The 13,984-nt window shown below is 35.1% G+C and overlaps 1 protein-coding gene across 18 annotated transcripts in view; it reads right to left on the reverse strand.

Annotated features, from left to right (window-relative positions):
* STPG2 (sperm tail PG-rich repeat containing 2) overlaps positions 1-13,984 on the reverse strand; it is a 630,294-nt gene that overhangs the window by 243,465 nt on the left and 372,845 nt on the right. The window contains exon 13 of one of the 18 annotated variants that reach the window (XM_086406664.1): positions 667-1,199. The exons of the other annotated variants lie outside the window; for them this stretch is intronic. Within the exon in view, the coding sequence (XP_086262790.1) occupies positions 1,194-1,199 (6 nt within the window). The 3' untranslated portion in view covers positions 667-1,193. Of the gene's footprint in view, positions 1-666; positions 1,200-13,984 lie in introns of those variants that run through there. 18 annotated transcript variants of the gene reach the window in all.

The following is a 13,984-nucleotide window of genomic DNA, read 5'->3' on the forward strand; positions in this document are numbered from 1 at the left end:
AAGAGGCTTTTGAGTTCCTCTTCACTTTCTGCCATAAGGGTGGTGTCATCTGCATATCTGAGGTGATTGATATTTCTCCTGGCAATCTTCATTCCAGCTTGTGCTTCTTCCAGTCCAGTGTTTCTCATGATGTACTCTGCATATAAGTTAAAAAAGCAGGGTGACAATATACAGCCTTGACGTACTCCTTTTCCTATTTGGAACCAGTCTGTTGTTCCATGTCCAGTTCTAACTGTTGCTTCCTGACCTGCATACAGATTTTTTAAGAGGCAGATCAGGTGGTTTGGTACACCCATCTCTTTCAGAATTTTCCACAGTTTATTGTGATCCACACAGTCAAAGGCTTTGGCATACTCAATAAAGCAGAAATAGATATTTTTCTGGAACTCTCTTGCTTTTTCCATGAACCAGCCAATGTTGGCAATTTGATCTCTGGTTCCTCTGCCTTTATACCTTTTACAAAAACTAATTAAAAATGGAACATAGACATCAATGTTAAACACAAAACTATATAACCTCTAGAAAATCTAGGCAAACTTGCATTTGGCAATGATTTTAGATATAATATCAATAGCACAATCCATTTAAAAACTAAAAATATCTACTGTATGATAATACTGTTAGGAGGATGAAAAGATGTGACAGAAAATATTTGTAAAACATGTATCGAATAAATAAGGACTTTTATTTAAAACATACAATGAAACTCACCAATTTAAAAGAATTATAAAATAGGAAAAAGATACAAATGGACACTTAACCAAAGAAGAGACAGAGATGGAAATTAAGCATATGAAAAGATGTTCAAAATTATAGGTCACTTCAGTTCAGTTCAGTCGCTCAGTCGTGTCCGACTCTTTGCGACCCCTTGAATCGCAGCACGCCAGGCCTCCCTGTCCATCACCAACTCCCGGAGTTCACTCAGACTCATGTCCATCGAGTCAGTGATGCCATCCAGCCATCTCATCCTCTGTCATCCCCTTCTCCTCCTGCCCCCAATCCCTCCCAGCATCAGACTCTTTTCCAATGAGGCAACTCTTCGCGTGAGGTGGCCAAAGTACTGGAGTTTCAGCTTCAGCATCATTCCTTCCAAAAAAATCCCAGGGCTGAGCTCCTTCAGAATGGACTGATTGGATCTCCTTGTAGTCCAAGGGACTCTCAGGAGTCTTCTCCAACACCACAGTTCAAAAGCATCAATTCTAGGGAATTGCAAATTAAAATGAGATACCATGACATACCTGTTAGTATGACTAAAATCTACCAAATGCTGGTGAGAATGTGTAGCAATAGACATTTATTCATTGCTAATGGAAATGAAGAATGGTAAAGCCACTTGAGAAGTCAGGCTTGACTTCTAAATATATTTACTCAAAAGTAAATATATTCTTGTCTTATTTCTTATGATCCAGAAATCTCACATCTATTTACCCAAAAGAGCTGAAAACTTTTATCTACAGAAAAACTAATACACAAATGTTTACAGCAACTTGATTCCTATTAGCCAAAAGAGTCAAAAGATGTAACCAAGATGTCTTTCTGTGGTGATGGATAAACTATATTACATTCATATAGTAAAGATGAAATATTATTTAGCAACAAAAAGAAATAAGCTATCAGGCCATGTAAAGAAGTGGAGGAATCTCACATGCATGTTATAAGGTGAAAGAAGTCGGTGTGAAAAGCTACATACTGTGTAACTCAAACTATATGACATTGTTGAAAAGGCAGAACTACATGCACAGTAAAAAGATCAATGATTGCCAGGAGCTCAAAGAGGGAAGAATGAATACATGGAGCAGAGGGCTTTGTAAACGCAGTGAAATTATTCTGTAGAGTTACTCATTTTGGAAAAACCATAGAATTGTACAATATAAAAAAATGAAAATGATGTGAACTGTGAACTTTAAGTAATAATAACATATTAATATTGGTTTGTCAGTTATAATAAATGTACACATATGTAAGATATTAATATTGGCAAAAACTGTGTATGTCAGGGGAGAGTATACAGGAACTCAGGACTTTCAGCACAATTTTTCTATAAACCTACACCTGTTCTAAAAAGTATAATTTATTTTTTTAAAAGGCAAGGTGAATGGTCTGGCTGATAGAGTGTACAGTATACACAGGAAGAAGAATACTAGGTCAAGCCATATGAAATCGCCAATATTTAACCATTGTTGACCTACAAAATTGGTAATTTTATATGCTCTAACCTGAATTGGAGAAGAGGTCAAAAAGTGAGGACTGTTTGGGAGAAAGAACTAAAGAAAAAGCACATTATTTATTTTAGGTAACAGCACTCAGTCCTCAAAAGCACTCCTTACAAAATAGAAGTTCACTAACTGCTCTCATGTTTTGGGCAGTGTGTTGTCTCAAAACCGTTAATATTGGGTTATTTAAAATTTTCTTCTCCTTGAAAGATCTGTGTGTCCTCAAAGATTTTTCTTTTCTTTCCTGCCTTTATCTTATCAAAGACTAAGGACTCATATGTCATTGATCTCTTGTCCATTCATTTCTGTCCCTCTACTTAGGCCATTAAAAGTTGATTAGAAGTTCTCTGGGCATAGTTGGGACTTGTCAACCTAATCTTGTGTCCAAGATGATGGTTCAGACATTTCATTAGCAGAACTTTGAAGTCAGTACCCTTACACATTGCTTGTGTTTTTGCTTTTTTGTTTGGATTGTTTTGTTCCTCAGAGAAGCCTCTTTTATTTTCCTGTTGGAGATTAGAATCTTAGATGCTAACCTTCTCAAAATAAGCTGAGAGAAGAAGGCTAGTAGTCTCCAGGTTCAGTGAATATTTATCCATCTATCCTACCCACTCTCTTTTTTCTTTTTTTTAGTACATGACTATTCCCCCTTTTAATTTGTATATTAAATTCACTGATTGACAAATAATAGCTTTATTTTCTTGATTATTTTTAAAATAACAATTTTCTAGTTAGCTGAGAATATTTTTTACCCCATTAGATGAAATATATCAGAATGGTAAATGCACTGTACTTAGGTTTATAAATGGATATTTACTTTTTCTCTAAATTTATTTTATATGCCTAATTTTCCAAGTGGAAATTTCCATTTTTCTCAAATTATATATTTAACATTTTAATATGTTTTCTAATATAAGCCCAGAATAAAGAGAAAAATTAAAGTATATGAATGACATTTTAAGATTCCCAGTCTTTCCTTCTACCAGACTATATAGAGTGGGAGAGAGATTTGAGGATCGATCTGTTTCTTACAAAATTAGCAGTGACAAGGTCAGAATTAAAAAGGGAACTTACTATAACAGGTATATTGCATGCAAAGAAACAAATTGGTGTATGTTCTGAAATTACTCTGTACTAAACCACTATCTTGTTAATAATACACGTGTCTTTTCTTTTATCTCCCAATCAAATTGTGAACACCTTAGAGGCTAATCTGTGCTTGGATCCTTCAAAATATGTAGCTTAATTCTTTGCATGCTATAGATGATCAATGAAAGAATAAAATTAGAGAGCATATTAAGAAATAAATTAGGTAATGCTCTGGTACCCTTCAAGTCCCACATTTATGATCTAAAAGCAATCTTCACATGATATATACATACACATTAAGTTGTTCAGGTTAGCAACCTGCTACATCTATGTTTAACCAGTAACCTTTATACAAATATTAGCGAGCAATATGAGCAAATATTCATTTAAATCTCAACTGAAGAAAATACTTAATATATACTAACTAAAGTTAGTTTAGCCAAATTATGACAATAAAAATTTTGAAAGTCTGCTTCCTTATCTGCTATTTGCACCAAATTATCAAGTAGATTATACAAAATATAGAATTTAGAAAGATGGTAACAATAACCCGGTGTACAAGACAGCAAAAGAGACACTGATGTATAGAACAGTCTTATGGACTCTGTGGGAGAGGGAGAGGGTGGGAAGATTTGGGAGAATGGCATTGAAACATGTAAAATATCATGTAAGAAACGAGTTGCCAGTCCAGGTTCGATGCACGATACTGGATGCTTGGGGCTAGTGCACTGGGACGACCCAGAGGGATGGTATGGGGAGGGAGGAGGGAGGAGGGTTCAGGATGGGGAACACATGTATACCTGTGGCGGATTCATTTTGATATTTGGCAAAACTAATACAATTATGTAAAGTTTAAAAATAAAATTAAAATTAGAAAAAAAAAAATTTTGAAAGTCTGCTTCCTTATCTGCTATTTGCACCAAATTATCAAGTAGATTATACAAAATATAGTTGGAATTATAAATATTTAGAGATCTTAAACACAATTAAGTGCAATCAGGCAAGTGAACATCAAGAAAATAAATCTACAGATAGAAAACCGCTAGATTTCTAATAAAGCAAAATAATTCAGGGTCATTGAAATGACAATGATTCTACAATTTTTAATAAGATAATATAAGATCTTATTTATGCCTAATAGGTATCAGATTATTTAAAAATACAGGCCACACACTTACATACACACACAATGAACTAGTACTATTCAACCATAAAAAAGAATGAAATTTTGCCATTTACAACATGGTTGGACTAAGTGAAGTAAGTCAGACAAAGACAAATACTGTATGATACCACTTATATATGGACTCTCAAAAACACAACAAACTGGATAATAAAACAAAAAAGACAGACTCACAGATAAAAGAGAACACACTAGTGATGTCCAGAGGGAAGATGGAAATGAGGAGAGACAATATAGGAGTCAGGGATTAAGAGGCACAACCGTTACACATAAAATACGCTACAAGGATATACTGCACATCACAGGGAATACAGCCAATATTTTATAAAAACTTAAAATGGGGTATTACCTTTAAAAATGTTGAATCACTAGATTGTACACCAGTCACTAATATAATATTGTATATTAACTCAACTTGAATTAAAAAAAAAAAAAAACAAAAACACAGGGCACCTATGTCTCTGATCTCTCAGGACTCAGCTCAAATTACTGAATATACAGAAATGAAGGTAGCATATGGGAAATAGATGACCGGTCCAAGTTTGGTGCATGAAACAGGGCACTCAAAGCCGGTGCACTGGGACAACCCAGAGGGATGGGATGGGGAGGGAAGAGAGAGGGGGGTTCTGGATGGGGGACTCATGTATACACATGGCTGATTCGTGTTAATGTATGGAAAAAACCACCCCAATATTGTATTTAGCCTCCAATTAAAGTAAATAAATTAAAACACACATACACAAAAATGAAGGTAGTAAAAGTCATAGAACAGTGAAGAAAATAAAAATTTAATATTGCAGGATAAGCTGGGAGCACATCTATTAATTCAGCAAATAATTATTAACTATTTATTACACCAGGAAGTCTAATCAAACATCTTTCACTCAGAACAGAGATCAGAAAGATACATATAAATATACAATTTTAGCAACACATCTATTTTCTACTACAGAAATAAAATATAATTTTAAGCTAGACTGCTTATTCTTCTAGAACTAAACAGTACACTTACTCAAAAAAGAAGCTAAATAAACAGCTTTTTAATGCATCTAAATATGCTGTCTGATTTTAGTTTTACTTTTTTAGTCACATTTTGGCCACCAAAAGGAAATAATACAAGATTAAGAGAAAAGCATCTGAGGATATAAAATAAATGACATGAAACTCTTTGTATTTGTAAGAAGTTACATCCCCATCTTCCTTATCAAGAAACTGAGAAATATTTTGAACAAATACAAAGCGTTATATATCATACATAGAAAAAGATACTGTTTAAAACTGTCATTTATATGTGAAAAGTACAAGGAGATTTACTTCTCTCTCTTCTCTCTCTCTTCTCTTTCAAGTGTAAATGTTTTATTCTTGCAAGGGGAAAATATTGCAATAATTGATGGTGGTTGCGACACTTGCTATTTTATATACAAAAATAATTAGTAACTTTCAAATAGGGAAGTAGATAGTTTATATGAATATTAAACAGTGTATTTGCTAGAAAAGTTTAAGAAGGCCTCTTTCCTTTTTGGGACTGACAGACATTACATGATAGTAGAACTTAAATGTAGAGATGTTTAGAACTCATAATATTAAAGAAAATAACCTTTAAAAACTGTATTTAGTTTTTAACCATGTAATCCCATTTAAGACACAAGTCTCTCAGGAGGAGTCTCACTTGGGAATTCTTCAGTTTTCATTAAAATAAGTTAAAATAATTCAGATTGTCAACTTTGACACCTTAAAATTACATAAAAAGAGAAAATGCTAAAACCATGTATATCTTCTCCCTCCATAATTTTACCTATTTTTCATAAAATAATACCCATTAAAGTTTTCCAATCTTTCTTTTGTCTTAAAATGGGTGCTTAAAACTAATTTTACACCTCAAGGATGTTTAAAATAATAAAGCAGTTACTAAAGCAACAGAAGTTTTTCTAAGCCAGCACTTTTTAAATATAACTTCCAATAAACAGGAATATAAAAGAAACACTACTTTTACAGGGTGAATACTATTATCACCTTTTTCCCAAGTAAATTATAATTTTTTTTTACATTTTATTGACAGTGCTACTCAAAATGACATATATTTCAGATTCATGCTTATTAAGTTCAAGCTACTTCATAAGAGTCAATTATGAGAAAACCAGTGTTTTCCAGGAGACAAAATAGACTATCTTACAAGATTTTAAGACCGTTGATACAGGAGGTAGCCAGAAGGTGGTCTATTGCAGCCTTTAGGGGGAAAATATGAATCTGGGCAAGTCAGGACTAGTCTAAGACCACCAAGAGTAGTTCATTGGTGGTCCTCTTTACATAAAAATCAAGGACTATTCCTGATGTATAATCACTGTACAAACTGATATGGATATACGAGGTCCAACATTCTTAACCAATATTGCGGAAATAATTTAATAGCTCTCTCCATAAAATATGTGGTGAGCTGAGAGCTCACTCTGAAGGAATAGAGTGTTTAGGGTACCCTAGCTTTTTTAAGCAACTTTGAACATAGGTGGCATTACTTTATACAAGTGGCTATTAATTTATAAGATCCATTAATATTTCTATCTTCCAACTTCTAGAACAAAGAAAGATGCTAAGGAAGAAAAAGAAAGATCAAGGCAAATAACAAAATTTGGGACTCTGAAAATCTTTGGGTGAAAAGATATGTTATTTTGTAGTTATACCTCCTGTTCTTTAAGAGAACTATTGAACGTGAACATGAACAGGTGAATATCAATGGCTCTAGGAATGACTAGGTCAACATCAATGTCAGAATCGGTGAAAATGAAACATTACGGCACTAAGTGCCAATATCCAGTCAGTAATTGGTGTAGCAGAGGCTAAGGAAAGAACATACAGAACCTTGAGGAGCATCATCCTTGGGACAAGGTAGCATCATGAGAAAGACAGGGCCACAGGATATACGTTTCGATACTTGTCAGTAAATAATTATATTAACTGTCACAAAGGACACAAAACTAGTCTATGACTTTCTTGGAGAAGAAAATAGTTGATATTTCTAATGATTTTACTGTTGAGAATTCAAAGAAAAGCCTATTATTTCTCTTACTACTTTGATTCTCCTCTAACAATGATTCTAATCCAAAAACCTCAATTATATATACAAGATGCTATGGCATGGTTAAAAAAAAAAAAGTCTGCATTTTAGGAGAATATGTAAATGAAAATATGAATTGTTATGATAACCAGAGATAAGCCCCCAAGAATTGCTTAACTGCTTAAAAAGTATCATTTCATTGGTTATAAACATGGTTATTTATCAAGAAGTTAAAGTTTAAATATCACCTTCAACAAATAATGAAACTTCTACATTATAATTAGAACAAGATACTAGGAAAGCACATCATTATCATTTGGGTAAGATTTTTTTTCTACCTCCACAGATTCTTAAATTATACCTTAGGCATAAGCACTTTTTGGTAATAAAATCAATGACAGCTTAAAAGACTTTAGCAAACTGAAACACACAGAAAAGAATATATTTCAATGTAACACATTAAAATGACACTGATTCAAATAAAAATAGGTTAAATAGATATGGACCTGGTTCCTTTACACTTTCCTCATTTTTGATGTTGTTACATTCAAATCATCACTCGGTGCCATTGCAAAAATCATATACTTAACCCACCTTTGTGACTACAGTACTCCACTGTTTATGCAAAATATAATGTGTAATTTTCAGTTTTAAGAATATTTTAGACAATTCCATAAATAAATTCTGCATTAAATCAAGAAAACATATATAGGAAAGAGGTCTCCATTTATGGCAATTAGCATAGGTATAGTTGACTTAAAGCTCAACATTCAGAAAACTAATATCATGGCATCCGGTTCCATCACTTCATGGCAAATAGATGGGGAAACAGTGGAAACAGTGGCTGACTTTATTTTTCTGGGCTCCAAAATCACTGCAGATGGTGACTGCAGCCATGAAATTAAAAGACGCTTACTCCTTGGAAGCACAGTTATGACCAACCTAGATAGCATATTCAAAAGCAGAGACATTACTTTGCCAACAAAGGTCCGTCTAGTCAAGGCTATGGTTTTTCCAGTGGTCATGTATGGATGTGAGAGTTGGACTATAAAGAAAGTTGAGCATCAAAGAATTGATGGCTTTGAACTGTGGTGTTGGAGAAGATTCTTGAGAGTCCCTTGGACTGCAAGCAGATCCAACCAGTCCATCCTAAAGAAGATCAGTCCTGGGTGTTCATTGGAAGGACTGATGTTGAAGCTGAAACTCCGATACTTTGGCCACGTGATGCAAAGAGGTGACTCATTTGAAAAGATCCTGATGCTGGGAAAGATTGGGGGCAGGAAGAGAAGGGGACAACAGAGGATAAGATAGTTGGATGGCATCACCTACTCAATGGACATGGTTTGGGTGGACTCCAGCAATTGATGATGGACAGGGAGGCCTGGCGTGCTGCAGCTCATGGGATCACAAAGAGTCAGACACGACTGAGCAACTGAACTGAATTGATACCTCTGATAGGCAAGTCAAAGCTGAATTCAGTAGGCTGAAAATAGATTTTCTGGAACAGATCCTAACTAGTCTCCCATAACTTAGTTAACTTAGGAAGTTCAGAGGAATATTAAAAGTTCTGTAAACAGAAATGAAAAGGGAAAATTAAACTAAGACTGTAGTCCATGGAGAACCAAAGACCTTTTTTGGAGAATGGCAAATGACAGTTACCTTTTTCATTTTGGGGTTTTAAATACTGTGCTATGACCTTTACAAATGAAGTGCAAAACTGATTTCTAAAACCAAAGTTTAAATCACATTTTCAAAGGCTATGATATACTTAATGCCACAAACTTTAAAACTATGGCATAAAGCTGGGTTTTTAAAAACAGGAGTTTAAGTCACATTTTAAAATAAATATATTTTATAGCTATAACACACACACACACACACACACACACAAAGATGTGCTTTTCATCATAACGAACTGGAATACAAAAGTAGGAAGTCACAAGATACCAGGAGTAAGAAGCAACTTTGGCCTTGGAGTAAAAATGAAGCATGGCAAAAGCTAAAATAGTGTTGCCAAGAGAATACACTGATCATAGAAAACACCCTCTTCCAACAACACAAGAGACGACTCCACACATGGACATCACCAGACGGTCAATACCAAAATCAAACTGATTATAGTCTTTGTAGTCGAAGATGGAGAAGCTCTATATAGCCAGCAAAAAAAATCACCGGGAGCTGAGTGTGGCTCAGATCATCAACTCCTTATTGCAGAATTCAGACTTAAATTTAAGAAAGTAGGGAAAACAACTAGACCATTCAGGTATGACCTAAATCAAATCCCTTATGATTATACAGTGGAAGTGAGAAATAGATTCAGGGATTAGATCTGATAGACAGAGTGCATGAAGAACTATGGATGGAGGTTCATAACGGCAGCCCGCGCCGTTAGCTCCTGTTAGCAACAATCAAGACTATCCCCAAGAAAAAGGAATGCAAAAAGTCAGAATGATTGTCTGAGAAGGCCTTACAAATAGCTGAGAAAAGAGAGAGGCTAAAGTCAAAGGAGAAAAGGAAAGATATACCATCTGAATGCAGAGTTCCAAAGAATACCAAGGGGAAAAAAGAAAGCCTTCCTCAGAGATCAATGCAAAGAAATAGAGGAAAACAACAGAATGGGAAAGACTAGAGATCTCTTCAAGAAAATTAGAGATACCAAGGGAACATTTCATGCAAAGATAGGCACAATAAAAGACAGAAATGGTATGGACCTAACAAAAGCAAAAGATATTAAGAAGAGGTAGCAAGAATACACAGAAGAACTATACAAAAAAGATCTTCATGACCCAGATAATCACGATGGTATGATCACTCACCTAGAGGCAGACATCCTGGAATGCAAAGTCAAGTGGGCCTTAGGAAGCATCACTACGAACAAAGATAGTGGGTGTGATGGAATTCCAGTTGAGATATTTAAAATCCTAAAAGATGATGCTGTGAAAGTGTTGCACTCACTATGCCAGCAAATTTGGAAAACTCAGCAGTGGCCACAGGACTGGAAAAGGTCAGTTTTCATTTCAATCCCAAAGAAAGGTAATGCTAAAGAATCCTCAAACTACTGCAAAATTTCACTCATCTCACACACTAGTAAAATAATGCTCAAATTTCTCCAAGTCAGGCTTCAACAGTACGTGAACCATGAACTTCCAGATGTTCAGGCTGGATTTAGAAAAGGCAGAGGAACCAGAGATCAAATTGCCAACATCCACTGGCAATTTGAAAAAGCAAGAGCAACTGAAAAAGCAAGAGTTTCAGAGAAACATCTACTTCTGCTTTACTGACTACACCAAAGCCTTTGACTGTGTGGATCACAACAAACTGTGGAAAATTTTTAAAGAGGTGGAATATGAGACCACCTTAACTGCCTCCTAAGAAATTTATATGCAGACCAAGAAGCAATAGTTAGAACTGGACACAGAACAACAGACTGGTTCCAAATTTGAAAAGGAGTATGTCAAGGCTGCATAATGTCACCCTGTTTATTTAACTTATATGCAGAGTACATCATGTGAAATGATGGACTGGATGAAGCACAAGCTAGAATCAAGTTTGCCAGGAGAAATATCAATGACCTCAAATATGCAGATGACACCACACTTCTGGCAGAAAGCAAACAGGAATTAAAGAGCCACTTGATGAAAGTGAAAGAGGAAAGTGGAAAAATCGGCATAAAACTCAACATTCAAAAGCTAAGATCATGGCATTGGGTCCTATCCCTTCATGGCAAATAGATTGGGAAACAATGGAAACAGTGACAGACTTTATTTTCTTGAACTCCAAAATCTCTGCAGATGGTGAATCCAACCATGAAGTTAAAAGACTCTTGCTCCTTGGAAGAAAAGCTATGGCCAACCTAGACAGCTTATTAAAAAGCAGAGACATTAGTTTGCCAATAAAGGTCTTTCCAGTCAAAGGTTTTTCCAGTAGTCATGTATGGATGTGAGAGTTGGACCATAAAGAAAGCTGAGTGCCGAAGAATTGATGTTTTTGAACTGTGGTGTTGGAGAAGACTCTTGCGAGTCCCTTGGATTACAGGTAAATAAAACTAGTCAATCCTAAAAGAAGTCAGTCCTGAATATTTATTGGAAGGACTGATGCTGAAGCTGAAACTCCAATACTTAGGACATCTGATGCAAAGAACTGACTCCTTGGAAAAGACCCTAATGCTGGGAAGATTGAATGCAGTAGGGGAAGGAGACAACAGAGGATAAGATGGTTGAATGGCATCACTGACTCAATGGACATGGGTTTGAGGAAGCTCTGGGAGTTAGTGATGGGTAGGGAAGTCTGGAGTGCTGCTGTCCATTGGGTCACAAAAGTCGGACATGACCAAGTGACTGAATTGACTGACTGACTGAGAGCTATAATAAAATATTTTATACAGAAATCATATGGGTATTTGAAAATAAACTTAAGAACATTTGTCCAAAAATGACATAATTTAATTCAACCTTTATCATTAGTTATTATCAATATATCAAGAAAAAATAAATGTAAAACATTAAAAAGTGAAAAGTGGATTTTGCTTTATTTCTATTAATATATAATAGTACTTCTACTCAGAAATCGCAAGTGTCTACCTATAATAAGGGGAATAATACAAAAGATGAATATTGCTTAATATACTTTGTTATCTAGCATTCTCTACATGTGTAATGTCATGCCATCTATATTTAAAAACAGTGATAATAAAGACTTGCCAAGGATATTTTTTATTCTTCAGTGTTTGTTTGAATTTGTATATATAATTTACTTTGCCTACAATAGGATCCCTTAGCTTATACAAATAGAAAACTCCCACTAATCTCATATTTCACATAAAATGCTTTTGGAAGATTTCCTAGTTCCATCTGATTAGCTTATATCCAGATACCTTTCACCTATTCCAAGATAATAATTACTTTATTATAATTAAAATATCTATATTTTTTTCTCCATTCTTGATGGCTACATATTTGAGTCATTTTTAGATCCTCAGAGCCTGGGGCAGACTGGATTCATTTTTATAAACTAGAAATAAATGAATATAGCCATGAAATACTACTAGTAATAACTAATTTATGGATCCACCTATTTGGCAAGTACAGCAATAAAGACTTATGGGTACTATTTTTGGTACTATAGTTTAGTAACTTTTTATCCTTATATCTCAGCTATTAATGATTAAAGTCGGTAAGTTTTCTCTTAGACCAATGCACCTACCTTTTCTCTATAAATGTGGCTTTACTTTAAATTTTTCATTTTAACTTTAAGCAGTGGAAATATTTCTCTAATGTAATTGTATAAAAATTGCAATTTACTAAGCATAGAATATGAAACCACCCCATTGAAGCAGATAATGCTTCAAAATCCAGACAACTGTCCTTGTTTCACTACGTTAAAAAATTAAATACAGCTAAAATATAAAAATCAAATATATCTTTATTTTTTTATTCTTACATTTATTTTTTATTTTTTTTAATTTTATTTCATTTTTAAACTTTACAATATTGTATTAGTTTTGCCAAATATCGAAATGAATCTGCCACAGGTATACCTGTGTTCCCCATCCTGAACCCTCCTCCCTCCTCCCTCCCCATACCCTCCCTCTGGGTCGTCCCAATGCACCAGCCCCAAGCATCCAGCATCGTGCATCGAACCTGGACTGGCAACTCGTTTCTTACATGATATTATACATGTTTCAATGCCATTCTCCCAAATCTCCCTACCCTCTCCCTCTCCCACAGAGTCCATAAGACTGATCTACACATCAGCGTCTCTTTTGCTGTCTCGTATACAGGGTTATTGTTACCATCTTTCTAAATTCCATATATATGCATCAGTATACTATATTGGTGTTTTTCTTTCTGGCTTACTTCACTCTGTATAATAGGTTCCAGTTTCATCCATCTCATTAGAACTGATTCTTTTTAATGGCTGAGTAATACTCCATTGTGTATATGTACCACTGCTTTCTTATCCATTCATCTGCTGATGGACATCTAGGTTGCTTCCACGTCCTGGCTATTATAAACAGTGCTGCACTGAACACTGGGGTACACGTGTCTCTTTCCCTTCTGGTTTCCTCAGTGTGTATGCCCAGCAGTGGGATTGCTGGATCATAGGGCAGTTCTATTTCCAGATTTTTAAGGAATCTCCACACTGTTCTCCATAGTGGCTGTACTAGTTTGCATTCCCACCAACAGTGTAAGAGGGTTCCCTTTTCTCCACACCCTCTCCAGCATTTATTGCTTGTAGACTTTTGAATCGCAGCCATTCTGACTGGCGTGAAATGGTACCTCATAGTGGTTTTGATTTGCATTTCTCTGATAATGAGTGATGCTGAGCATCTTTTCATGTGTTTGTTAGCCATCTGTATGTCTTCTTTGGAGAAATGTCTATTTAGTTCTTTGGCCCATTTTTTGATTGGGTCGTTTATTTTTCTGGAGTTGAGCTGTAGGAGTTGCT

Source organism: Bos grunniens, chromosome 6, assembly GCF_055505025.1.
Source record: "Bos grunniens cultivar Pamir isolate PY7600 chromosome 6, Bosgru_T2T1.0, whole genome shotgun sequence".
In the NCBI taxonomy this organism is placed as follows: domain Eukaryota; kingdom Metazoa; phylum Chordata; class Mammalia; order Artiodactyla; family Bovidae; genus Bos; species Bos grunniens.